Source organism: Ictidomys tridecemlineatus, chromosome 10 (genome assembly GCF_052094955.1).
Source record: "Ictidomys tridecemlineatus isolate mIctTri1 chromosome 10, mIctTri1.hap1, whole genome shotgun sequence".
Classification (NCBI taxonomy): Eukaryota; Metazoa; Chordata; class Mammalia; order Rodentia; family Sciuridae; genus Ictidomys; species Ictidomys tridecemlineatus.
Window position 1 is genome coordinate 49,655,605 of NC_135486.1, and position 27,932 is coordinate 49,683,536.

Below are 27,932 nucleotides of genomic sequence, written 5' to 3' on the forward strand. Positions count from 1 at the left end.
GAGGCAGATGCGCAAGCTTTGATTTTAGAAGTTGAATTTCTGACTGTTTTAAATAATTTTAAAATGATAAATTTTAAATTTACCTTTATAATTGGTTCCCTTAATAATTTTAACAAGCTTAGTTTCATTCTTTTAGAATAGTTTTAGATTTATTTTTAAAAAAATAAACAATGGGGCTGGGAATGTGGCTCAGGCGGTAGCGCGCTCGTCTGGCATGCGTGCAGCCCGGGTTCGATCCTCAGCACCACATACCAACAAAAATGTTGTGTCCACCGAGAACTAAGAAATAAATATTAAAAAAATTCTCTCTCTCTCTCTCTCTCTCTCTCTCTCTCTCTCTCTCTCTCTCTCTCTCTCTCTCAAAAAAATAAAAAATAAACAATGATATGTCAGTACAGAAAATTCCATGGGACTCCATACCCAGCTTCCCCTGCTATTAACATTGCACATTTGTATTGCTCCCTTGCTCCAGTTGATGAACCAGTATCAATACATTACTATTCAAGTCCATACTTTATTTAGATTTCCTTAGTTTTTATTTAACGTCCTTTTGCTGACCCAGGGTCCCCTCCACCCCAGGATACCACATTACATGTCTTTGTCATGTCTCCCTGGACTCTTCTTGGTTGTGACAATTTCTCAGTCTTCTTGTTTTTGATGATCTTAACAGTTTCGAGTACTGGCCAGGGACTTTGTAGGATGCCCCTCTGTTCAGATTTGGAGGTGCGGTTAAAGAAAACAAAAATGCATGGAGTTAAAAAAGAAGACCAGAACATAGGGGTCAGCTGGTTTGACGGAGAAAGTAAATCCATTGTTTTCTTCCTTAAACATAAGCATCACATTGGGCTGGGGTTGTGGCTCAGTGTAGAGTGCTTGCCTAGCATGCATGAGGCCCTGTGTTCGATCCTCAGAACCACATAAATGTAAAATAAAAATATTGTGTCCACCTAAAACTTAAGAGTAAACATTTGAAAAAAAAAATCATCATCATCACCACCCTCAGCCCTCACAACATACTCACCCCCAGCAGCAGCCCCCACCCACCCTCCTGGGGCAGATGTAAGTGCCCCTGAGTCACCTTTTCCTCTCCTTCTCTTCTGTTGTAAATGCTCTTTCACAGCTTTTCTCCCCTGAGGCTGCCGCGTCTAAGCTCACTCATGAACAGGGCAGGGATGAGTTATTAACCCTGCTATTTTACCTGGAAGTCCCTGTCCTGTCCTGGCTGGCCCCAGCCTTGAGTGTCAGATCTCACCGCAATAGCCTCATCCCAATGCCTAAGGACAGATCTGTCCTTGGCCTTGGAGTAGGGTGGTAGGACAGAGCTCCCCCATGAAATCACAGGTAACAAGGGTTTTTCGGGGCTCCTGCCTGCTCCCATAGGCCTGTGGATCAGAATGTGACTTTTCCCTAGGCTGGGTGCTCCCTCAGCTTTTCCACTAGCTGCCAGTCGCCAGGAGCCAGGCCACACCCCTGTTGTCTCATTTCTAAGAGGGTTGGATCAGATTTTCCTAAAGCTCACTACTTAGGACTTTCCGTAACTCTAAAATCTCCCACCCTCCACTCACCACCCTACACACCTGCCTCAGGCTGACTGAGGTTTGTTTATAAGCAATATTAGCTCCACTCCAAGGTCCATGGATCCTTGTTCAGCATCAGTCCCCAGCAGTATCAGCCAGAGAGAGACCTCCACCTGGGATTTCAGAAATGAAGATCTGTGTGTTCCATGACATCTGGTTGGTCCTGGCCAGCAACTCTACAGTGGAGCCCCAGGAGGACGTGGTCAACACTGCCTCCGGTTGGCCAGCGAGTATACAATGAGACAAGCTAGACCAGCACTGTTCAGTACTGGGATTTTAGCAATGATGAAAATATCTATCTGTATTGCCCAATATGGCAGCCACTAGCCACATGTGGTTGTTGAGCAACTGAAATATGACTAATGCAACTGAGGGATTGATTTGTAATTTGTTTAATTTATATGTACATAGCCACATGTGCCCTGTGGCTGCTGCACTGGACAGCACAGCCAACAGTTGGAGCTTTGGGAGTAGGGTGGTAGAATAGAGCTCCCCCATGAAATCACAGGTAACAAGGGTGTTTCGGGGCTCCTGCCTGCTCCCCATGAGCCTGTCATCTTCCCATCCTTAACTCTTTGGGATGGGAAAGCCCTCACATCAGAGCCAAGCAGGATACATATATATCAGTAAACATTTGTAAACATCAGGGGCAAGAGCAAGGACTTGGGTATCCAGAACTAAGAGACCCTGGTCTCTTAGTTCTGCCACATACTGGCCCTGCTACTTTGATTGAACCATTATCTTTGTCAAGCCTGAGTTTTTCTCATTTATAAAATGGGGGTAATAATAGTGCCGACCTCAGAGGACAGTGAAGATGAAGTAATGCACATGAAGTTCAGAGTAGGAGAGACTGAGGCCAGAGGCCATTAGTGCCCTATGACCTGGACTCTCTCCTCTCCCCACACGGCACTTGCCTCCAGTGTCCTGTGATTTTCAGCCACAAGCTCCTATGATGTACCCATCTGTGAAATGGAAGATGATGATTGAGTCCTTTTCCCTTTTCCCACAAGGGGGCACATCTTAAGACTACGTGACTGAAAGGGGTCCTGGGAACCCAGGGCCTCTGGGGCGGCTCCTCCATCTCTCTGGGCACTGGGATAAGAGTGAGAAAATCTTGATGGGCCAACCCTCAGTCTGATGTTTTTCTTGCGTTTTGCTGTCTCTGGCCCCAGTGAGACTTTTTACCTTTAGCTCAACACTGTGACTATGAAGAAGCAAGAAAAACAGATGTTGTCCTTCTGGTTCCTCCAGGAGGTGAGGAAGGAGAGTTCCTGGAGAGTGGGAGTTTGGGACAGGATCTGCAGCACAGGGCAGGGTTTCCTCTTCTCTCTTCTCCCATGGCTCTGGTTGGGGGCAGCAGGACCATAGGAAGAAAAGGGTGAGCAGGCAGAGGTGCATGAGGAGCCACCTCTCTGGGATACTAGGACATAAATACTGTGGTATCAGCTAGTGACCATGGGAGCAGGGGTCCATCAGGGTCAGAGCTGCAGGGAACAAGGGCACAAAGATGAGACTTCAACAGGTGTGTCCTCTTGTTCCAGGGTGTGGCTGAGAAAGGGAGGGGACTCATCAGGCTTCCAGAGTTGCTACCAAAATCCAAAGTGGGAATGTTATGCCCCAGCATCGCCGTCTCCCTCCAGTCTTGCGTTTTAGGGCCTCCCCTCCTGCAGAAGTGGGGATGAGGGTGAAGCGAAGGGTTTGCACCCCTCCTTCTCCCAACCCTGAAGTAAATGACAAGTGATCAGACATGTGTGGGGAACTGTGGTTTGGGGTATTCTTCTCTGGGCTGCTGTCAGGCTGTGAAATGAGTAACAAGAGGACTGGCCCGGTATGACTCATCAGTCACCCTGTCACCCTGCCACAGGCCTGGCACTGGGCCGGGTGTGTCTCCTCTTGAGAATCCCCTTCTGATCAGCTCCAGATGGTCCTAAGTTGGTCCTTCTAAAGCTAAGACCCACAGCTGCCTGAGAGCAGGGATTCTCCCTTCCTGGGCTACTTAGGACCAGGAGACCTTTGTCCCTTCCCTCCTTTTCAGCCAGGGTGTCAGGTCTGCTGGGGACTTAAAATACTGTTGTCTCAGGAAGAGTAAAATGTAGCCAGAAGCAGCCTTCAATGTCTTGGTCTGTTTATCTTTTATCCAGCCACCAGCAAGGAAAGCAAAAAACAAAGCACAACAGAAATGAGACAAGCAAGATTGAAGCCAGGGCCCGGATTCTCAGCTTTGCACTATTGACATTTGGGGGTGGGTCTCAGCTTTGCACTATTGACATTCCAGGGGAAGGGATGTCCTGTGTATTGTAAGATGTTCAGCAGCATCCCTTGGCTTCTACCCACTAATGCCAATAGCTCCTCTCAGTGTGTGACAATCAAAAATGTCTCCAGACATTGACAAATGTCCCCAGTGGAGAAAGGTTGGGAATGCCCTCCGTTGGGAACCATTGGTAGAGAGGGAACAAAGAGAGAGAGATGTGGAAACATAAAGTCCCAGGGAGGTCACTGGACTGCAAAGCACATTTGGGAGCCTGGTGCACTGGAGTGGCCAACCGAAAAGGATCCCAGTGGAATCCTTACCTGCCAGTCTCGCTTTGGTGGAGCATGGCCCCAGAGATGAGTAAACATTGCAGGCAGAACACTGAGCAGGCAGGGGCGGGGCAGAATCCTTGGGATATCTGAGCATGTGGGAGAGGAATGCCAAGCTTCCACAGCCCTGGGAGGATCCCAAAGGAGGAGAGGGGGCCCTCCCTACTTCCTGGAGGACTCTCTCATTTTTCCCGGCAGACCTGTCTGTCTCCTTGGCATCCTGGCCCAGGCACCCTTCCAAACCACACCTCGGGAGAGTGTGGAGCACATCTCAGGTCCAGGGTGCCCTGGGGGCTGCAGAGCAAGCGTCCTAGGCATCCTGACACAGGCATCTCAGTGTTGGCTTGATTCTCTTGCCGGCATACCTAGAGGCGAAGGCTTGCTCAGCAGAGCCATCTTCCTGTTTCTGGCATGCATCAAATTGCACACTCCAGGCACAGAGCTCAGGGACATCTTTGTACCTGTAGCTGGTATATCCCACTCCTCAAAATGAACAATGAATGAGTCATCTGATCATTCCTTTTTGTGGTTCTGAAGGATGACTGGGCTGAGCGAGGTGACTCCCCCAGGGTCCCTCAGGTGGTGAAGTCAGATGAAGACATGGAGGGAGTCATCTGAAAGCCTCCTCTTGCCCACATGTCTGATGTGAGGGCTGAAGGCTGGATCAACTGGGGTCTCGAGGGCCTCTGTCTCTTATGTGGTCTCTCTAGTGTTGGGGGGATGAAAGTGGTTGAACTTCACACAATGATGTCTGTCTCAAGAGGGAGCCAGGAAACTGTGTCATCTTTTACAACCCAGCCCCACAAGTCACATAGCATCACTTCTGCCGAATCCTGTTCATTAAGATAGAGGAAAAGCTCACCAGGGTTCAAGGGGAGGGAGCAGAGGTCCACCCCTTGATGGGGTATACAAGGTTCTGGAAGAGCATGTAAAGGCTAGAGATATTTTTTGCTGCCATTTTAGAAGAGACCATAGTTTCTCCTCCTTTTTGCCCTTTACCAGTGGAGACCCAAGGCAGCTAGGGTACCAGCCTGTCAGGGTTTGAGGGTGTTTTCAGGTCTTCCCAATGTGCCAGGTGGCAGGGGACTCTAGCTGGGCTGATTTGGCAGCCTCTGGACTCCATTCACCCATCTCTGAGACACACAGGCCAGCCTCTGCCTCTCGGCTTCCAGTCAGCCAGATTTACTGGGTTCCTGGCATAGAAAAAGCTATGGACTGGGAGCTTCAGTAAAACAAGATAAAATAACCTCTATACATAAAGATTCTTTCTGCAGCCTCCCATCCCCACATCCAACCAGTCCTTTCTCTTTTGGGTTCTCAGTATGTCCCTAAGTCTCTTTGTCCTCCTATTTCCCCATTACCCCAGAGCAGGCCTTAATTCTCACCTAGATTCTCGCTGTAGGTGTCTCCCTATTCTTTAATTCATTTTGTCTTTAATTCATTGCTGCCAAAAGCTTCCTCCTCAGGTAGCTGATGGAAGTGGCAGAAGCAAACGATAAAGTAGATGAACTAAATGTAAGTGGGGATTGTGCTTTGATAGGAGTCAGCTGGGATGTGGTGACCCTTACCATAAGGACATGAAAGGGGAACAGCAAGAGGTTAAGAGGGGCATCCAAAGGATGAGTCCCCAAGGATGACTAAGGAGAGAGGTGGGGGGAGGGCCTTCAATGGCCCTGGCAAGGGAGCAGAGTGCACTTCCCCAGCAGGGAGAAAGCAAGTGCTTTCTGGAAGGAAAGGGTAAGAAGGAACCTTACTTTAAATGCCCTCCAGGGTTAGTTCAGATTTCAAAGCTGCAGCCCTAGATGTCTACCCTAAACTCTCCAGCTTCAGCCCTCTCTACCCACCCAGCACCCCACATTGCCCGCCTGGCCTGGACTGTGTCCCTCCCTCAAGCCTTTGGTGTCTGCATCCTTGACCGTCTGTCTCCCTGAAAATGCTTCCACCCACCTCGCCCAGTCCCAGCTCCCCACCCCGATTCTGTAATCGAGTTTCCATGTCTGATCCCAACTGGCTGTGAGCTAGCTGCCTGCATGGGGCTGTCATGGAGGAGCGGATAAGCAGACGAGGAGCTTGAGACTAGATTGGAGGAAGAAGAGATACCCAACCTGAGTGGACAGGAGGAAGGACAGAGGAGAGAGGGAATCTTGAGTGCAGAGGCAGCTGGAGGGCTTCCAGGAGTGACACAGCTGGCACTGGCTTGGTTTCCCATCTGTATTCTCCAAGATGAGGAGCTTCTTAGGTTCAGCGTGTGTGTGTGTGTGTGTGTGTGTGTGTGTGTGTGGCTGTGTATTACTTCATCAAACACAAGCTCCCCTCTGCAGGCATGGATGGGGACTGTTAACTGTGGCTGGTGAGGTTGAATCAATAGATGGCCAGACACCACCCCTGCCCTTGCAGAACTTCCATTACACTGGGATTGTCAACAGGCCATTGTGCTCTAGTGGGACGAAGCTGTGACAAGGACAGCTGAATCAGAAGCCTAGCATGTCCTGGATTCCCTGTAGGACCTCCCAACTCTTCTTTGCTTTCCTGTTTGGGAAGGAAAGACAGCCACAAAGGAAGGGAAAGAAGAAAACAAGTATCATTCCCCACCCGCCCCCCTCACCTCCCAGGAAAACCCACCAAGCAGCCGCAAATCTGAGTAACCCAGCCCTGTCCTGCTCCCTGCAGTGGCCCAGGTGGCCTCAGCCGGTACACAGAAGTTTCCTTCAGGATGTGGAGGTGGGGTGGGGGGAGGGGGAGCGCAGCTCTGGAAATTTACTGACATGGCCCTGGATGAATTTCTCTTTTCAGAAGAGGGCCCTGGAGCTTAAAGAAGCCATTCATAAGAGAGGTCTGTCCTCAGGGGAGGGTCTGGGCACGCCCTGGGTTGCCAGGGTCCTGTTTGTGAGCCTGGGTGCAGAGGGAAGGCTATGGATACCTGGGGTGCTCACAGCAAAACCCCAAGAGGGCCAGCCCAGCTGGAGACAATTAGTCCTTTCATCCAGGTAGCCTGAGTGACCCTGCAAGGAGGGGGGAGCCGTGCTATCTTAACATCCCAAACTCTACTTAGACCGCCTTCACCAAACAAATTAGCAGGGGTAGGGGAAGTTTGGATTTGGAGGGCACTCCCTGGAAGTCCTTGTGCAAATGTGGCTCAGGTGGTCTCAGCAGGTGCCTCAGAGTAGGCCAGAGAAAATGTCAGTAAATAGTTGTTGAATAAATGGAGAAATCAAGACTGGGATGCTCTCCTGCCTTAGACAGGAAGACAGTAATGGTTCCTTGGGAGCACCCACAACCCAGAGGCCTAGGGAGAGACTGGTGCTCATGACTGCAGACTCAAAAGGAGGGGTTGGCTCCTAAAGTCCCCTCTTGCCTTGTGTTCTGTGATGGACAAAGCAAACAAAGGACTATAAAGCTTGCTTCACCCCAGGTGGAGAAGAGCACTGGATGGAAGTAAAGGGGGAGCTCCATAGTCCCCGCTGGAGCTCTGGGTCCAAATGGGGCCACCACCCTGCAGTGGTCACTTCTGGGTCTTGATAAACATATTGCACCCAAGATCTATCAGGGCTCATTTTATACCTTTATTTCCTCATTTGAACTCTATCCCCCCCTTTTTTTTTTCCTGAAAGTTTTTAGAGGCTCAGGAAGATGAAACATATGCTCTGTCTCTCAGGGGTCCCAGTCCTTCCCCCCACCCTCCCTCCTCACTCCCTCCTCAGCCACACTCCTCTCCACCCCTCACTAGCCACACCCTTTTCAGTACACACTGCCAAATGTGGCAAGGTTTGCACATAATGAAAATAAAAAACAGCAAATACTTACAAACACTATTTTAAGTACTTTATATATTCTCCCATTTATTTCTCTCCTGGGGAAGGCAGATTATTAGTATTAAATTCATGTTATATATAAGGAAACTGAGTAATGTCCCCAAGTCAGAGCCAAGACTTGAACTCCATGTTCTGACTGTAGCATTTCGTAATCTTTTGGAGTGGGATGAGAAAGAAACCTGACTCCTTCCCCTAGAAAAATGCATATATTTGCATACAGGCAAAATGTGCACAAAATATTTGGGCTTCCAGATCCGCTTTTGCATCAGATCCTAGTAACCTTCTGAGGATGTGCCCTGTCATTATCCCTCTTCCACAGCTGAGAAACACAGGCCAGAGAAATTAAGAAATATAACCAAGTTCACATAATCCTAAACAGCAGGATCAGGACCCAAATCCAGGTCTTCTGGCCACAAATCCAGTTTTCATTCCCACCCACCTCTAGTCAGGCTTCCTAGGTCTAGCTCAGAGGTCTTTCCACTGAGCTCCATTCTGATTTGGGGGGGGTCACCTGAAGGTCCGGAATGAACATGGGGTACCTGTGGGGTGCCCTTGAAGCCATTTACCCGGTGCCTAGTAGTGAGTGATGGGGGCCAGCCAAAGTCCAGGAGGTAGCACATCAGCTCCACTTACTTGGAACCCTCACCGTCTAGCCTGCCTAGCACCCCTGCCTGGCCTGGCTGTTCTGTACACCAAGTGTCCAAGGTTCTCATTCCTTGATGGTAAGGACAGCCTGCCTATCTGATTGGCTCAGCACAATGCGGCAGAGAGGTGCCTAAGACAATGTGGAAAGGGCGGACTCAGCCCCGGAGAGGAAGGTACCAGGAAGGGAGATCCCAAGTGGCTTGGCCGGGAAACAAAGCCAGCCACAGGGGAGGGAGAGGGCAGCCAAAGTCCTAGAACCCGGAAAGGGTGGAGTAGGGGCAGGTGTCTCCTGGTGCCCGGAGGCAAACCGGTGTCAGAGAAGATGATGGATGAAAGTCAGAAGCCATAGACAGCCAGCAAGATCAGTGCTTCAGGAGAACAGGCGTGAACCCAGCCCCCAATCAGACTTGCCCTTCATGGGGATCCTGGAGATCCCAATGGGGAAGACAGGGAATCTCAGTGCTGACCTTAGCAAAAGATAAATGAGCAAGCCTGGCTTTGAGACTCTGGACCCCCTCCTCTGGGTAATTTCCTTCCAACCACACAGGCTCCGCATTCCCAGAACCTTGCCTCTCTCATCTTCTCCCTGAAACCCTGAGGTTTTAAATCCAAGGGTTCACTTTCCACAGTATTTGCAACCTAAGTCTTATCCTGAATGTGGAGAGAGAGGTTTTTTTTTTCCCCTGTTATAGAAACTAAGACTAGATGATGTAGACATGTTGCGGGGAGGGGACAGGAGGCCCCTGAATCCTGTGCTATAATAGGCAGCCCCTGCTTGACAAGCACAAGGCTGGTGGAACACTGACAGTCCTCCCAGCCCCCCAGCTCCAGGGTCTTCCAGGACAGCTCAGCTGGGGTAGGGCAGTCTTAGTGAAGGAATGGCCAATTCTGTCCAACTGCTGCCAGCACTTTGACTGGGGGACTGAGGAACCTCCAGGCAGGGTTGGCTTCTTTTAACATGGCTACATCCAGCAGAGGCCTGCTAAAAGAGGTATCACTGACACCAAACTTCCTCCCCTAGGAAGGCACAAATTCTGTCCAGTCGATGATAAATATCTACAGTGACCCTGCTCTGACCCTGCGTATGACCAAGACACTGGACAGATGAATGCCAGCATCAGGCTCCCAGGATGAAAAAAATCAGACAAGAGATAGTGAGTCAGAGCTATATGGTGACGGAGGCAGAATTCCTGTTTACATGGGCCTCGTCTCATTCAAAGGGAATGCAAGGCCCAACCCAACCAAGCAACACAAAACAACCATGTAAAGAAAAGCAGCCAGTTCTAAAGAAAAGACAATTCAGAAAAAAGAGGGTGCCAGGCGAGGTAGCACATACCTGTCATCCCATCGACCTGGGAGGTTGAGACAGGAGGATCACAAGTTCAAGGTCATCCGCAGCAATTTAGCAAGATCTTGTCTCAAAAAATAAAAAAAAGAGCTGGAGAGAGAAAACAAAAGGCACAGATACTGTCAGAAGCACCTAGGGTGGTGCAAGTGGGAATATCTGATTCTGAGCAGTTTAGCTTTCTGGGGAATCTGACAGGGTGAGCCAGATACACAATATACCCTAAGTGATCCAGCATTTCCAGTGGACTCCATGGGGCACTGGCCATGTGAGATGTCAATAACAAGTTCCAGAGTCCAAGAAGGCATTTATTTTACGCCCTGCTCCCCTCCACCCATCTCAGGGAACGTCACCATGTGAATGTATTGAAAGAAGTCTCTATACTCGACCTGGTTAGCTTTGCCTTTCCTGAACTTATTTTGTCATAACACATAAAGTTTTCTCAAGGAATACCTGTTAACTTCTTTAGGAACTGATTTCTATAGATCACACTTTGGAGGGATACTGGGGTAAACCAGTTGATTGGTCATTTGTTGTCATCTCAGTATAGACCAACGATTATGGAGAACTTCTGCCAAAAAGTAATTTTTATTTTAGAATATCTAATGTTAAGCTATTCTTTTTTACTACAAGACTGATATCATCTCAATAGTCTATCAATGGCAATAGACTAACTTTTATGATAATAAGACCATAATCTATGCATGCAGGGTACATATTGCTCTTTAATATAACAGATCATCCAAAAATAACTTCAGAGTGTACAGATTTGAGTTACCAAAGGTGGTAATACACTGTGTTCCAGCATTTTTCTTTTTCCTTTCCCTATTTTTTTTTCATTTTCCCCATTTTTTGTTCTTTTTGTTATACATACTGTTCTGTATCTTGCTTTGTTTTGCTTACCATCTCTTGGAGATCATTTCATTCAACAGCACCTTTGCTCTGTTTTATGGCTGCATTTCATTGTAAAGATGAGCCATAATTTATTTCAGCAGTCCCCTCTGAATGGGCATTTAGGCTGTCCCCAGTCTTGCTATTACAAGCAGTGTTGCATTGCACACACCATTTCTCATGTGAGTGTGTCTGGAGGGAAGATCACTGGAGATGGCTGCTGAGCACACTGATGATATTATTAGATGGCCTTTATAAAGTTTGCCCCGATCTCTGCATTCACTGATGGGTTATGAGAGTGTTTATTTCCCTGCAGCCTCCTTAGGAAATCAAACCTTTTTTTTTCCTTGAAATATTGGATATGGACCCTAGGACCTCATATATGTTAGGCAAGGGCTCCCCTACTGAGCTATACCCCAGCCCTGAATCACACTTTTTAAATTTTCCAATCTGAAAGATTAAAAAAAAATGATATCTCAGTATAGTTCTATGTTACATCTCTTCTATGATGAGTAAGGATGTGTATTCGTAATTTTTTTCTTTTTCCATTAACTCTGTTTATATCTTTGCCTAGTTTCCTATTGGATGTGGCCTTTTCTTCTTTATCTGCCAGAAAATTTTACATTTGGCCTAGGATCTGAATAACAGATATTTTCTGTGTTATTTTTTCTACTTTGACTTTGTTTATTGTGGCTTTATGATGTATTTTTTTACCTTAATGTAGTTAAATTTATTTAAATATTATTAACTTATCATTTTTAAATCTGTGGCTTCCAGATTACAATCTTTAGGTACAATCTCTACTCTGAGATTGTAATAGAATTTTCTCACTGTCTCGTCTAAGATTTTTATGGACTTCTGTAAATATTTTGTTTATATTAAATATCATCATACTAAAATATGAATCAAGTATGATATAAATAAACATGTAGATAGAAAACATATAAATAAGTTTCTAGATTTACCATATTTATAGTTTATAATATACATATAAATATACTTACAATACATAATATTAAATGCTTATATATAAATATATAAATATTATTCATCAATAATTAAGCCTTGCAGCTGCAGTTGTAGCTCAGTAGTAGAGCACTTGCCTAGTTTGTGTGATTCTGATCCTCAGCACCATATAAAAAATATAGTATTATGTTAAAAAAGTATATATAAGTTGAGCCTTGTGACAAGCTGAACTATAGCTTGATTATTTTCTAGATGGTTACTCAGTTCTAGTTTCTTTTGTGAATAATTTATCTTTATTAAACTTTATTGTTTGGGACTGCTTTTGGACTTTGTGTTCTGCGTTACTTACCTATCTGTAGAGTCATGTACAAGTTCTGCACTATTTTAATTACATATCTTTATATGTGTTTTAATATCTGATGGAGCTTGATTCCCTTCCCTTTTAGATTTTTTTTCTTTATGTTTAAATTTTCCTTATAAACTTTAGAATCGGCCAAGTTTAAAAAAAAAAACTTTTTAAAAATTCTATTCCTAATCTTATAGTGTAGCCTTTTTTGATTGGGTCTTTTTACAGAGTAAAATATATTTAAGGTTACTTCATGTCTTTTAGTGGCTTCACAGTGTATTTCTTTGTATCTCAGTGAATAATATTCACTTTCATAGATATATCACCATTTATTTTATATATTGATCCACTGAAGAACATCTTGGTTGCCTCCAACTTTTGGAAATTGTGAATAAACCTTCTGTAATCATAAAAAAAAATTCTATTCCTATTTTTATTGGGATCACATTAAATTCATAGAGTAATTTCAGAGGGAAAAGCACTTTTAGGTTAATGAGTGTTTGTAGCAAAAAATATGGGTTTCTTTTTAAAATAGGGCAAGTGACTGGCTAAGCCCCTCCAGGCAGGCTTGCTGCACCCTTGGGGTTAATTAATAAAGGTGACAGCTGACCAGGGCCTCCCAAGTAGTCAGAGAAGTTCTGAACACTCTAAAGAGATAAGCAGTTTATATCTAGAGCCTTCTATAGTCAAAGGAGGAAACAGAGCTGAACCCCTCCAGAAGAATCCTAGAACTGTGAGTTGGGAGCAGTTGTCAGGATTCTAGAACCGGAAGTGGGTTGTGTATAGTGCCTCCTGGAGGACGTTGTGACCTACAGTCAAGGAACACAACTGGCTGGATCCAAGCTCAGAGAAGGAACCAATGAAGACATGGTCCTAACCTTACCTTCCTTGCTTGGTCTCCACTGGCTAACCTCCCCACCCCCACACACACACGTATACCCAGGAACTAGAGTTGCTGGGGCCCTGTGAGATCCACCAAGGAGGGCAGAATGAAGGGTGTTCAATAGACCTAGAGAGGCAAGCAGAAAGTACCCACCAGGTACTCAGTACCATCTGACCATGGTCCAATACTCAGGTCCCCAAGATAATTGTTTCTTCTTTGAGATAAATGGAGTAATTGGAGATCAAAAAGTTGTCAACAGGTAACCAAGCATAAACAGAGGTACCTGTATAATAACTGGAAAGACCACCAGGAGAGGAGGGTAGGGGTTTTGTTGTGCAAAATACTGTTCAGTGACAGTCCTCTGAGGTGGGCCATGCTTTGGGTGGCCATCCCACCCTCCCTTCTGTCACAGTATCTTCTTGTGTGATTGAAGAGCAGAACCCAAATCAATGAGCCTGAGGAATGCACTGTCTGTTAACTTCCAGAGTCTTTTAGGGATTCATATGTGAAAAACCTTTGTAGAATCTCTTTCAAGCCCCAGCCATGTGGCAACATTCCAGGAGAGGCCTCAGTCATTGAAGGCACTCTCTGAGGCTTTCCTGGAGCTAAAACCAGCGGAGCCCTAAGCGGTTTATGAAGTATTTGAGTTAATCCAGTTATCAGGCCCCTCCCAAACTAGCCAGCCTTGTTCTGTCCAGACCCAGATGTAACTGCTCCAAACAGGCTCTGCTATGTGGAGATTCCCTGGACTTCAACTAGGGTCCCTCTCCAGGGCGAAGATGCCATAGGATTATTCAGAATAGAAGTGTTTCCATAAATTATTTTAGAAAACCCTCAGCAGGGAAGGCCCTAAGCTGATGAGGTCATATAACAGGTGTGGTTGCAGGGAGAAACCTGGTAGATATGGGCCATCCAGGTGGAGTGAGCAGGAAGCCAGTGAGAGAAAAAACACTATGCAGATACTGAAACATAATCAGGTCACCTCTCAAGGACAAAAGTCCCTAGACACTGTCCTTTGAATTAGGTGAATTCAGAATTGACACCAGCCTCTTTGCAAAGTAAACCATGCGTGTTATACATTAAACACTTCTAATGCTCAGGCCAACATAACAGGCACTCATTAACTGAAGCCTTGGGGTGAGCCACTCAACCCCCTTAAACCCCAGTTTCCTCAATTAAGAAACAGGATAAAATTACCTATCCTGGACTGTTTGGTGACAATGAAATGAGATGATCATGTTGTAATACATGAGAAGCCTTTAGCCCAAGGCCTGGTGCAGAGTAAACCTTTGTGAATGTAAACTGTTGTCATCACTATGCAGATCTTGCAACTGAGGACGCTCCTATGAGCAGATATTCAAAGAAATCAAAGGAATCCACTAGGTAATGAGCTTTTCAACTTCAAAGTGTTTTGCTTTGATTGGGCAAGGGAATGAGCTAGCTAAAGAATCAAGCATAAAATAGGATTGAATGTCTCCCCCTTATTAGAAGTCAAGATGTTGTTCTTATGGGCCTCTATGCCTCCCTTAACTCCAGAGTGTGGAAAATAGATGAAAAACTTTTTGAAATTTTGACTAAAATGCATGTAACTTGTTTCCTCTGGCCTTTGCTGTGATCTTAATGCCATTGTCTCAGCTGTGCAATGACAAATTGTCATGTTTTGGTGAATTACATTGTATTGAATAGGTGACATGTTTTACTAGTTAATGAACCAAGAGTACTGGGCTATTAAACTATAGGACTTAAGGAAGCTTCTAATATGTGACCCTTAGTTTTAAATTTGAATTAAAGTTGGTTGTTACTAGTGGATTTCTTAAGTTTCAGGAATCAGGTACTCTTAACCAAAAGAAATTGCTAGCCAGGATCATTCTTAAACAAAATCCAAGATTCTGGTTTAGAGTTTTTACATGCAAGACCCTGCAATTATCTAATCTATAGACTTCCTAAATATAAGTTTCTTCATCTTGAAAAGGTGATTATAATAATGATAATATTCTCCCAAGATTCATGTGAAGGTCAAATTGTGTAAGATGTTCATTGTCAACTTTAAAATATACAAAATATTAGTGGTTTGTTGGGTTTTTAAATTTTTGCTAGTGGAAAGAACATAGACGAGAGGTGAAGAGATCCAGATTCTGATCCTGGCTCTGCCCCTTCCAGGATATGTGACCTCAAGCAGGTAACTTAATCTAGAAATCCAGTTTCATCCCCTAGGAAACATTCTAGGATGAGAATCCTTTAGGAGGAGACAAATTAGCAAGGGATGAGGGAGATGAGACCTAATTCCCAGCAGGGTGGGCAGGAGAGGTACTTCTGTAACATGAAGGAAGAAAACTGAAAGCCACAAAGCATGGCCACTGGTTTCCAGGTTGTGACAAGAACCACTCAGTTCTGGTGTTAAGCAGAGAGTTATATACAGTCTATCTACACATCTATATTATCTGATAGGGGCATAGACCTAATCTGAGCCAATCATCAATCTCTCTCTCTCTCTCTCTCTCTCTCTTTCACACACACACACACACACACACACACACACACACACACACACAGTGCCACTACTGAAGCCAATCCTTCATGCATCCAGTCAGTCATGTCCCTTGAATAGCAGCACAGTCAGCCATGACCAGTGAGATTGCAAAAGCAAGTGACCGTCCCACAGACATGATTGTGTGTTGCCATACATGCATGATGCAAAAGCATTGATTCCTGGGACCAAGGGGAATAGAACAAAAGGACATTGATCCATCCATGGCTGGACTCAGACCGACCCAGGCAGCTCCTAGGAGGATGCTCATGGATTTAATAGGAAATTGCACAGGAACTGGGGGAATAACTGGTCCAGGACTCCTGTTACCAGAATCCCTATGCTTGGTCCCATTTTACCCTCAAGCCTTTTCCCTCTGTGTGTTCCCGATAGATTCAAATCTAAGCAGTTTGCAAGATTCCTAGAAAATTCAAATACGCTCAATGAAAATGAAAATAACAGTCAACAGCTATCTTCAGATTCCCAAGGAAGGACTAATGTCATGAAAAGATCCCATGGTAGAGGAAGAGGAATAAATTGACCAAAAGGGGGTAGGGTCTCATGGCCCTAGAAATGACTGGCACATGATGAACTGGTCCTTGGAGATGAAGATTTTGATAAGGTTGGAGTGGAAGAGCATTGGATGCTTAGAAAAGGCCTAAAGGTCATCTGTCTACTTGATCACTGTGTCCGTACAAGGCACAACTGTGAAATTAGGCAAGAAAAGCCCCTCCAGGTAGATTTCCATCACTACCAATCAGGGACTCCTCGACTGCTTACTCCTAGCTGGAGCTTAAAATAGTCACTGCTGAATTTCTCCCTGGGCTTCATATCCTCAACGTGTCAGAGAGATTTTAGTTTTGTTTACATAAAGGTCTCACTGACCTAAAAGTTTGCTTCTTAGATCTGCCAGTCCTTAAAACTATACCTTTTAAACTTTTATTTGTAGCTGTTTAAATTGCAATGCACATAAACTCTCTAAGGCTTGTGATACTCAGCTTTAACATGGAGGTAGAAATAATACTGTCCTCAGAACTGTTGTGAGGAAATCAATGAGATAATGAACCTGAAGGTCCTAGAACACTGGCTGGAACATAGGAAGGGCTCAATACAAAATGGCGTTTGTCCAAGGTCTCCTAGCCGTAGAGATGCAGGAACTTGTAGCCGTGCATACCAGATGAGGAAACTGAGAAACTATCGGTTCACATAACTGAAAAGTCCAAGGCAGTCTGGCTTCAGGTATAGCTTGATTCAGGGATTCAAGTGGTTTTCCGGGACCTGCTGTCTCTCTCTCTCCATCTCTCAGCTCCTGTTCTGCACTGGCCTCCTAGGCAGACAGGCTGCTTCCCACCACCACAGAAGTAGCTTCAACAGCAACATAATGTACATCTTCAAAGATTCAATGCAGAAAAAGTCACCTGCCCAGTCTCCCGGAAACCCCAGGAAACTCTCCTGACACCTCATCTGCTCTGGCAGGGTCACAGCACATTCCTGACCCATCCACTGAAGCCAGGCAAATGTGCTGCATAGATTGCCTCAGGTCTCCTCTGGAATTGGGAACAGAGTTAGTGCTACCAAAACCTTGCAGATTGAAAAGGTAGGGAGGGCAGGCTCTCGGGGTTACCAGGAGGGCAGCAAACAGTTGCTCAATGGAAAAGTACAGGTGAACTCACAGTCCTGCACCACCCACCTAATTTAAAGAGGATTTGTTTGACTTCCTTTGGTTACTGACGACTTAGGGAGGAACACGTCTCCATGTGCCATGGATCTGTCATGTCCAGATGGCAAAGAGTTATGTACAGTCTATCTACACATCAATAGGAAGGTCTAGTTCAGGAGCCTTGAGGGTACTAAGTAGTCAACCAGAAGTCCAAAAATTCAGTAAACTTCACTAACACTTCTAATAAACCTATCAACAAAAATAAACCCAACAATGAATTAAATTCAACTGAGGCTATTTCCTTTAATTGTCGTGGAAAATTTTAGGGCATGTTCTCTTGCCTTGTCTCCGAACCCTCCTCCCAGGAGACATGCAACATTTGACCCTTTCCCATCTGTCAACACACTCACACTCAAACTCCCCTTCAAAGCCTGTTTTTGCAGAAACCTCTTACTGCCAAGTTCTTTGCATTCACTCCACATAGTCATGGCACAGAGCTAGGTTCCCAGGACAGGGGAGCCACTACAGGATTCCGAGTCTTTGGGGGAATGAATTTTCCCCTCCCCACCCAATGCCAACCCAATAGTATCTCACCCTCAGCATTTCCCTCAAATTAGTACCCAAACCCTCAGACCTTAGATAAAGACTGTCTGAAATATTCCCTCTATTTGCAGGTCATCTTAGGCTTCAAACCTCCAGAGGTGGGGACCAGATTTTTAACCTCTTCCAGGTATTGAGATGCCCCTGTTAAGATCTCCTTGCACTGTGTTCTCAGGTGACTGCTGGCTGCTGGCTGCCATCGCCTCCCTTACCTTGAATGAAGAAATCCTGGCTCGAGTCGTCCCCCTAGACCAGAGCTTCCAGGAGAACTATGCAGGGATCTTCCGCTTCCAGGTCAGTTCATGATGGGCTTAGGCTTCTTTTTACCAAGTCCCAGTGCTTGTCACGATCCCTTAGTTTGGCTGGATTCTCCTGTCCATCACATTAGCAGACTCCAAAGAGCAGCACTGCTTTACAGAGGTGACAGTGAGCAGGAAGCTCCCAACCTGCTCATGACATGGGACCCTTCCAGGATGACCATGGCTGGAGGATGGGGGTGGGGGCAGCAGGGGGAGCTCCAAAAACATTACAAGGAGGTGTACATCAGGGCATACAGGAAGTAATTCCCAAATTTAAAAAAATATATATTTATTATCTGAGCTTAAGACAAAATGTCAAAGTCATTTCCCTTTTATATTGATTAATGAGAAATACTATTTTTAAAGAGATGGGTGTGGATTTGGAGGGATGGACAAGCCCATCTGTCCTTGCTTACTTCATGAGGACTTCCCTGCAGTAGGAAATGAAAGGGGCATCTCCTACTGGAATTGGCTGTGGAGCCTACAGCAAGGGACCGGGCAGCAGGAAGCCAGATGCAACTGAGTTTAGGGATCCCAGTGCTGCCACCAGCTCCTCCTTTAGCCCACCCCACACTGCTCCCTCCCTCCCCTTATTTGCAGTTCTGGCAGTATGGCGAGTGGGTGGAGGTGGTGGTGGACGACAGGCTGCCCACCAAGGATGGAGAGCTGCTCTTTGTGCATTCAGCTGAGGGGAGCGAGTTCTGGAGTGCCCTGCTGGAGAAAGCCTATGCCAAGTAAGTGACCATGCCCTCTCCCAAAACCCTGTGGCCTGTCCCTATTGCCCTCCAAAACACAGGAGCTATTTAGGCTTGTTTTGAGTAGACGTTCTCTTCTGTAAAAAGGACTCCTTTGGCCCAAATTGGGTTCTAAATTCAAGGAGATAATGAACACACAGGGTGCTGGGCCACGTGGTACAATGACAAATGATAGCTGTTGCCATTTTTAACCAAATTCACAGAAACAAGTCATGATGCTGAGTGTGCTGGCCTTGAGAAGGAACTTTGTTTCCTTGACAGATTCTATTACATATTTGTCAACTAAAAATAGCAGGTTTTGCCAGTAGGCAAAACTACCTTTGCAAAAGTAGGAAAATTGTGGAAATTTGCCCAGACTAATGGTGTGGCTGATTTGAAGTGGTTTTCCATACTCCTCCCAGCTGCTTCCCATCCAGCTTGCCCAAAGTCAAGTTTGACCGGTGCTCAGCCCTCCCCAAAAGGGCCTCAGCATGGCCACACTTCGCAGGCTCCCTCCATGAAGGTAACCTAACTAGAAGAGAGCAAGTGGATCTCTGTTCCTTTCAGACCTATGCCAGGAAGGAGGGGGCTGGATTCTACTGAGGGAACCTGAGCCTGAGCAATGCTTCTAAGTCCCAGAGCTTAAGTACTGGAGTTAGAGAAGCCACCAGACTCCAGCATAGGTAGTCAGCAGCAATAAGCCCACACAGACCCACTGCCTGTTTCTCCGGGAAGATGCTTTCATTATTGAATTGTTGTCATTTTTAAGCTCTAAATGCCAAACAGCCCATTAGCAGACCTCCCCTTTCCCTTCAAGATACAGAAAGAATCAATATGGGAGGCTGGATCAGATCATCAGTAAGGTCCTGCCAACTCGGGTTCTGTGAGATTTTCAAAATACTTCACAAAGTACCAGAGAAAGAGTGACTGTGGAGATGGTAGCTGGACACAGAAGTTGGAGACAAAACCAAGAAGAACGAGAGCAGAGGGTCCCATGAGCATCAATCAAATGTGGGAGGGGGTCATGTCAGAGTACAAGTGGGGTGGCATTCTGAGGGATGAGGGATAGCATCTCTTCCCTTCCTGTAGGATCAACGGGTGCTATGAAGCGCTCTCTGGAGGTGCCACCACCGAGGGCTTTGAGGACTTCACAGGAGGCATTGCTGAATGGTATGAGTTAAAGAAGGCCCCTCCCAACCTGTTCAGGATCATCCAGAAGGCTCTGCAGAAGGGTTCCCTCCTTGGATGCTCTATTGATGTAAGTGTAGTCCTCCTTCCCTAAACTCATCCCGAGTCTGCTCTGGCTGAAGGGAGGTCCCAACAGTGCCCGAGAAAACCCACTGCCCCATACAACATTAATGTATCCCTGTCCACCATGTTTCTCATCATCAGGAAGACAGGGGTTGCTAGCAACAGCCAGACTTTCTGATGTGCAGTTGATGGAGTGATGGTGCCTCCAGCCCTTACCTCCCCAGCCCACTTCCCCTTCTCACCCTGCTCTTCATTTCACTTTCTCACTTCCATCCCCCAGACCACAGGGTCCCTGAGAGCTTCCTGCCCTCTCTGATATAATACCTGCCCCCATCCACAGAAGGCTGCACCTAGAGCCCAGAAGCCTTCCCTCACTCTGCTCCAGGGCTGATGGTTCTGTAGGAAGACTTCAGAGGGCACAGGAAAGAACTGTTTCCTCTTAATAGCCTTGCTGGCAAACTTCACCAGTGGATGGGAGGTGGGTGGATGTGCTGTCCCTAAGAGAATCCAGACAAAAGCTGTGCCCAACACCCAAGCCCTGTCCCATCAGAGATCCTGGTCCCCTCTAGGGATGCAGATAAGAAGCCCTGACTCTTGGCACCAAAATCTGTTAGACCCCCAAAAGACCCTCTCTGTTCTCAGTCTTTCTTCCTATTAACAAGACAAAATTAACAACCTTCATCAGAATAGATGGGAAAGGAATTACCTCAAGGACTTTCCAATACAAGAGAAGTGAATTTGAACACAGGCGAGAAAAAAACCTCCATAGTGTTTAAACCATGCAGTTGGGCTGCGCTAGATCTGGGAGCATGGGGGATCAACTCTTCTGGATCAGCGATGCTGGCTGACCTGAGCCATGATGCCACCCGCAGGCCCTCTCTCCAGGGTGGGCCCTTTTGCACCCTCCTCAGTTTACAGAAATCTGTGAATGCACGTGCTCGCCCTCACAGATGGTCACAGGTCGCCTTCTCTGATAGTTCCTGGCGATTCCGCATCTGAAGGTGGCAATGGGCGGCGGGGGGCCGAGGGGGGCCCTCCAGATGCCGGTTAGCGCAGCTCTGCGCCTCCTCCCTTGGCCTCGGTCCCTGTAGTCGTTAGTATTAGAACAGGAGGGAGGGATGAAAGTAGGCCGCACAGGTGCAGCGGCCGCTGATTGTCGGTGTTTGCAGATCACCAGCGCCGCGGATTCCGAGGCCATCACGTATCAGAAGCTGGTGAAGGGACACGCGTACTCGGTCACCGGAGCCGAAGAGGTAACGTCTTGCGCCGAGGGGCAAGGCGCCTGTACTCCCGACACAGTGACCACAGGTGCATTTTGGCCAGTGGTTCCCTGGGGTGGGGCCCCCGCGTTCGCACAGGCCGGGTATTCTCGAAGTTCAGTCGGGACAAGGATGTTCCCTGACCCCGCCCTTGCCAGCGACGTGCCGCGCTGCCCCCTGCTGGCCCTGCTCCACTCCTTCTTCCTGTACTTCGTGAGAACCTCATTCTCCAGGCCAGTGTAGAAAACAAAGAAAGAAAGAAAGATGCAAACAAAAAAACTATCCGTAGAATGTCTTATACCCTTTTAAACGCTCTCACATTTGTTCTTACAATAACACTACTGTCCAAGTTCAAGCGAGACTCTGCCTCCTGCCAACTGCATGACCTGGGCAAATTACTTGAACTCCGTCGTTTCTTCAATGGAAATGGAAATAATAATAATACCCACTGGAAGATGGTGGTGGTGATTCAAATTAATATATGTAAAGTGCTAAGACAGGGCCTGACACACTCTATAAGTGGCTGTCCTTGCTGTTCATACTATTGTTACTATAAACACAACTGAGCCACCCAAGTTCACTGTTAATGACCTGACCCAATATCTTGTGTATGTTCAGTAATCTTTAACTTCTCTTTCTTTCTTTCTTTCGTCTTCCTTCCTTTCTTTCTTTTCCTTTATCCCTTCCCTTTCCTCTCCTCTCTTCCTCCCTTCTTTTCTTAACACGGGGGATTAAACCGAGGGTCTTGCACCAAGCATGCAGCTCATGAACTACACCTCCAGCCCCCTAACTTTGATTTTTTTTAACTTCCTTCCATCTTTAATGTGTTGATATTTTTCAAGTCTACAGAAAAGTTGAAGGAATGGTATAATAAACATCCAAACTTTAAGCCCCTAGACTCAACAATCACTAGCGTTTTGGCCACATCTGTTTTCTCAATATGTGTGGACCTTTTTTTTCCTGAGCCAGTTGCAAGTAACTTGCAGAGGTCATGACACTTTACTTACAAATTCTTCAACATTTATCTCCTATTAATAAGGAATCCTCTTACATGAGCCCACTACTGGCATGACCAAGAAATTAAACATTAATTCAATAACATCATCTAATATATTAGATGATTAGATTATTTACTCTTTTCCCAGTTGCCCAAAATGCCCTAAAAATTTCTAGTAAAAATTCCCCACCACAGCCCGGATCCAGGACTCGATCAAGAGTCACACACTAGCTGGGTATGTTGTCTCACCTGTAGTCCCAACTACATAGGAGGCTGAGGCAGGTGGATTGCTTAAGCCCAGGAGTTTGAGGGCAGTCTGGGCAACATCGTGAGCCTCTGTCTCAAAACAAAGCAAAAAGATTCACATGCTGCGTCTGCTTGTTTCCCTCCATGTTCTTTCTCAATAAGTGTTAAACTTTCTCTGAGCACCTGTGAGAAAAGTATATCCTATTCCAGTTGGCTAAACAGGTTTTGCTGGAATGTGCCAACCCAGACCCTAGAGCAAGTGTGTTTATGCCTCAGGTTGACAACAAAAATTAAAGGGCCCCATTCTCCAAGAGCAGGATTCTGGAGCTTTAATTTCCATTTTCTAAATCTGGAGAGCATGAGGGACCTGGGGGTCAACACCTTCTACCTTTGATGATCCTCCCTCACAAACAACCTCCTTGGCTCAGGCCAAGAGCCTGAGGGTCTGTAGGAGCTTTGGGTCTGCATCCCTCCAGGCCTGGCTGGCACTCAACCTCTCCTTCCTCTCTCATCTGATCCTTCAGGTTGAAAGTGCAGGAAGCCTACAGAAACTGATCCGAATCCGAAATCCCTGGGGAGAAGTGGAGTGGACCGGGAAGTGGAATGACAAGTGAGGAGGTGTAGGGTTGGGGGTCCTGGGGGGTGTGCATCCTGCTAGGAGGCCCTGCTGAGACACGGAGATTTGAGGGCCCCATGCACTGCGCTGGGAAATAGGCTCAAGGAGCACGGGCCACATTAAGCAGGCAGGGCCTGTACACAGATGCCCTTTGAAGAGTGACTATACCAGGACACTGTCCCCAGCAGCCTGGGTGCCTTTCTCCAGGCCAAGGGCTCCTGTGATGCTAATTCTTTCACAATGTGGCTAATCCCTCCCCCACTCAAATTCACCCTACTCTTGGGCCTTCAGGGGGGAAAGAAAGCACATCTGGTTCTACTGGTCCTTCTATTCCAAGGACTTGAACTTTGTGCTGAGACCATAGAGACAACCCTCTGTTAATCTCCAGGGCTTCCTGGAAGGCCTCTTAGACTTTCAACTACATGAAGTAAATGCTCAGCTGAGCCTCTCTCCCAGTTCTCCCTGCTCCTCCCCAGCCTGGCACCTCCAGTTCTTCCTCCTTTTCTCCAACTTGCCCCAGGCAACCTTGATCTTGGCAGAGAGATACCTGCCAAGAATTCCTTCCAGATCAGCTGCAGAGGCCGAAATGAGGAGCTCCTTGTTGGTTTTTCAGTTGCCCCTAGAAGATCTACCAGGCCCATCTCAGTTTGGGCAGCCAGGGCCCCTTCCGTACCTTCTGATGGGCTGTGTTCGTTTCCAGACTCCTCCTCACCCAATCTTCCAGAGCAACTTCCCCTGCTACCTTGTTTGTACCTGCACTGGGTTCTCCACTCCCCTGAGAGCTTTATCAGTACTCAGGTGTGTCTGAGCCAGGTGGGGGCTACTTCCTCCCTTCCTGAGGTCTGGGTGAGAGTGGATGTCCCTGCTCCTCAACCTGGGAGCCGTGGGGAGAAGTCCTTGTCATACACCTGTTCCTAAGGCCTCCCCCATTGCTTTGTTTTCCAGCTGCCCAAACTGGAACACTGTAGACCCAGAGGTGAGAGAAAGGCTCACCAGACAGCATGAGGACGGGGAGTTCTGGTAAGATCCAGTAGAGGTTTTGGGGAAAGAGTTCATTACTGGAAAATGCCAAGGGCACACAACACAGGATCCTAATTTTGTTCTTTTAAATGCATTATAAAACCCTGAGCAAAAAACATATGAGGTGGCATATGCCTGTAATCCCAGTGGTTCGAGAGGCTGTGGCAGGACACAAGTTCAAAGCCAGCCTCAGCAATTTAGCAGGGCCCTAAGCAACTCAGTGAAACCCTGTCTCTAAATAAAATACTAAAAGGGGCTGGGGATGTGGCTCAGTGGTTGAGTGCCCCTGGGTTTTAAAAAACAACAACTTCTTCACCCTCTTCAATCGATCCATCTTTATGGTGGGATTTACAAGCTGAGCAGCTTCTCAGAGAAGACCGAAAGAGCTATTCCTTTAGTCAGGTTCAGACCCTAAGAGAAAAAAGGGAGAGATGGGGCCTTTCTCTCCACCAGTTTCTGGAGATTCATCCAGTACCTGGTCCCTCAGTCACAGCAACAACCTGCAGGCTGTGTGTCTGTCTACGCCACTCTGAGGACCACTTATCATTGTAGACAACTTTCAGTTTACCAGAAGTGCCCATGTATTGTCTCATTTGCTATTGATGACTCCCATGTGTACCGAGGAGAGTTCTGAACTTCAGAGAGGTGAAGTGACTTGCTCAGAGTGACCCCGCTGTAACCTGGCAGTGCCAGAATTGGAGTTGAGACTTCTGATTCTGGACATGGTGTCTACTATTCAGCCTCAAGGTGCTTCTCTGCCTGTCCTTGACTGGCTGCAAGGCTGGCCGTGGCATAAGGTCAAGGCTAATAATGAATGTGTCCTCTTGTAACCCTGAATGCCCATATCTCTGCTTTTGCCAGGATGTCTCTCAGCGACTTCCTGAGGCACTATTCCCGCTTGGAGATCTGCAACCTGACCCCCGACACCCTCACCAGTGATTCCTACAAGAAGTGGAAACTCACCAAGATGGATGGGAACTGGAGGCGGGGCTCCACTGCAGGAGGCTGCAGGAATTACCCAAGTAAGGGCTGCTGCCATAAGAGGCCACCAGAGGCCCAGGCACCTCTCACCCTCCCTGATAGATGTACTTCTACCCAGCCTCGCAGCTTGGGGGAGGCGGCTCCTTCTCACTGGGACCCTCAGTCTCAACACCCTTCTCTGTTTTCTCAGTGCCATGACCTCCTGCATTCATTGGCCTCCAAAAAGACTAGCTGTTTCTTTGAAGTCCCCTCCAGGCCTAGATTCGCGGTACCTGGACATTCTGCCAGTCCTACAACAGCAGTGTTGAATCCCACGTTACCCTTATGAGTAACTTTATCAACCCTAAGCCCAAGGAGCCGAGTCCTGAAAGGGAATCTCACCCACTAGGACTCCTGTACATCAGGCCCTTGCTGCCCATGGCCTGCGAGTGTGCCCAGTTCACTCTGCAAATGCTGATTGGGCCCTACTCAGGTGGGATGAGGATTTCTCCTCTGGTCCAGCCTTTGTCAATCCCCTCTTCTGCTTTGATGATTCCATCCCTACTCCCCCACCCCCTTAGAAACTGTCCTGATCCTGATCCTGAAGACATCGGCCAATTATGGAGCCTACATTGGGTGCTAGGAACTGTCCTAATGTGCTTTATATATATTACTTCACTTAATCTTTCTTTAAAACTTCTTGGTTATCTCTATCTTAAAGGTGAAGTTTCTGAGACTCAGAGAGGTGAAATGACTTTGCCCAAGCCACACTGCTTGCTGGAATTTGAACCTAGGCATTCTGACTATGGGGTTACTCTTTAAGTACTCTGGTAGCAGGTGGTGGTCATATATTGATTCTCTGTTACAAATGAGGAAACTGAGGCTCTTGCCTCAGAGCAAGTAGTCAGATTGGGATTAGCTGACCAGAACCTCCAGATCAAGTATGTAGTCACCAAGTGTCAGTCCCAAATGCCACCACCTGGAAGTCCCCTTGCCATCCACAAAAATACTTCCCCTATCTACTAGATCAGGGATTGGCAAACACTTTTGAAAGGACCAAACAGTAAACACTTTGGCTGTGTCAGTCAGTCATTGTGTACCATATTTACTTAATTCTACTGTGGTAGGCCCAAGACAGCCACGCTTCAATGAATGGACATGAACGTGTGCCAATAAAACTTAAATTGCAAAAAGAAGCAGCAGCCTGTGCACAAGACCATGCCTTTAATTCCATCACTAGAATTGTACCCATTAGGTAGGGGAAGGAAATCAACATAATTACCCTTGGAACATGAATAACTCTCAGATCCTTCTTGTGAATGGATTTTAGAAATGAAGAGGTTAGAGATACCACTGGGGTGGGCCAGGGGATAGGCCGAAGACAAGGAACAGAAAATGAAACTGTGCACAGGTGTCCCAGGCCTCTGAGTTCACTGAGAGGTAAGGTGTGATAGCAAAAATGTAAAGAAAAGACATGGGAATCCCCTCAGCCAGCCCCAAGGAATGTTCTAGGATCTCTCCCTCAGAGCTCTGTGTGGGAAAGCAACCACTAGGGGGAGCTACAGCTCTAACCACCCTCTCTTCTAGGGTGACAGCAATTCCCAAGAGGTAACCTAGGGCAAGAGAGAAGTACAAGGGGGAGGTCCTAATTTAGGTCCAGCTAAGATCTAGGCAAATGCAGACCATCCTCTCATGGAAGCCCACCTCTACCTGTCCCCACCCAGCCACCCTGCCCAGGCTCCACCCTGGTTCCTTTGCTTCTTCCAGCTCCCATCTCCTCCATCTCTCTCCCAGCAACCCCAGCCCCTGTGCATACCTGCTCCCCTAACCCCCAGGCACACCTGCTCAAGGCTGGGCTCCCCTCTCTGTTTGCAGACACTTTCTGGATGAACCCTCAGTATCTGATCAAGCTAGAGGAGGAGGATGAGGATGAGGAGGATGGGGAGAGCGGCTGTACCTTCCTGGTGGGCCTCATCCAGAAACATCGGCGGCGGCAGAGGAAAATGGGCGAGGACATGCACACCATTGGCTTTGGCATCTACGAGGTGCGGGCAATTTCCCCTCCCTTCTCCCTTGGCAAGGACAGCTGATCCCAGAGGCAGAGTTGGGGATGGGACAGTGGACAGGGATCTTAGTCAATCAAAAACAAAGCCAGAGATCCAGCCAGACTTAGAAGCAACTCACACAAGAAAATCCCTACTGGTGGTCTGCGTCACAGGGACCCCCGTGGCCAGTCTTCTAGGAGTTCTCCATGTCCCTCCTCACATCCCCCGGCCCGATGTTCTGGTTGGTCCACCAAGTTCCAGAGCACAGAAGAGACTTGAACTGAGAACAGAATATTCTGAGTCACATCAAGAAATATTGTGAGGGCTGGACTGAGCCAACAGGTCCAGCTGGTCAGAGTCCAGCAGAGTTCTTGGCTTGGACTGTGGAGGTCTCAGGACAGGAGAACAAACGGTCATTATACTCCCCAGAGCCATGCTGGCTGGAGCCCTGCTCCCCACGACCCCCACAGGTCCTTCTTTCATTCTCAGCCAAGCTGAAGAAAAGCCCCACTCAGGCGCAGCCGGAGGGCAGCCTCTTCACCGCCGCTCCCCTTCAGGCTGAGGGCCCATCCCGGAGTGGGGCTCCAGAGAACAGAGCCAACCTGGGGCCCCGTCCCTGCAACCACTCCCCACCCCTCCCCCACCCTCAACACCCCCATACCCCCACTTCTCC

General features: G+C 47.2%; 1 protein-coding gene and 1 long non-coding RNA gene across 4 annotated transcripts in view; one reads left to right on the top strand and one right to left on the bottom strand.

Annotated features, from left to right (window-relative positions):
- Positions 1–27,932, top strand: part of Capn2 (calpain 2) — a 52,971-nt gene that overhangs the window by 9,994 nt on the left and 15,045 nt on the right. For both annotated transcript variants that reach the window (XM_078022899.1, XM_005326513.3), the window contains exons 3-10: positions 18,008–18,126; positions 18,732–18,865; positions 19,955–20,123; positions 21,286–21,369; positions 23,143–23,228; positions 24,180–24,254; positions 25,116–25,276; positions 27,090–27,259. In XM_078022899.1, coding sequence (XP_077879025.1) covers positions 18,008–18,126; positions 18,732–18,865; positions 19,955–20,123; positions 21,286–21,369; positions 23,143–23,228; positions 24,180–24,254; positions 25,116–25,276; positions 27,090–27,259 — 998 coding nt within the window. The remainder of the gene's footprint in view (positions 1–18,007; positions 18,127–18,731; positions 18,866–19,954; positions 20,124–21,285; positions 21,370–23,142; positions 23,229–24,179; positions 24,255–25,115; positions 25,277–27,089; positions 27,260–27,932) is intronic.
- Positions 320–27,930, bottom strand: LOC120887535 (uncharacterized). Of its 2 annotated transcripts, none has more exons than XR_013426568.1 (3): positions 27,399–27,930; positions 9,951–10,052; positions 320–707 (listed from the first exon to the last, which is right to left on the bottom strand). It is a non-coding gene; the product is annotated as an uncharacterized LOC120887535 (long non-coding RNA). The 2 variants fall into 2 exon arrangements; XR_013426567.1 differs by lacking the exon at positions 320–707 and adding an exon at positions 1,027–2,920.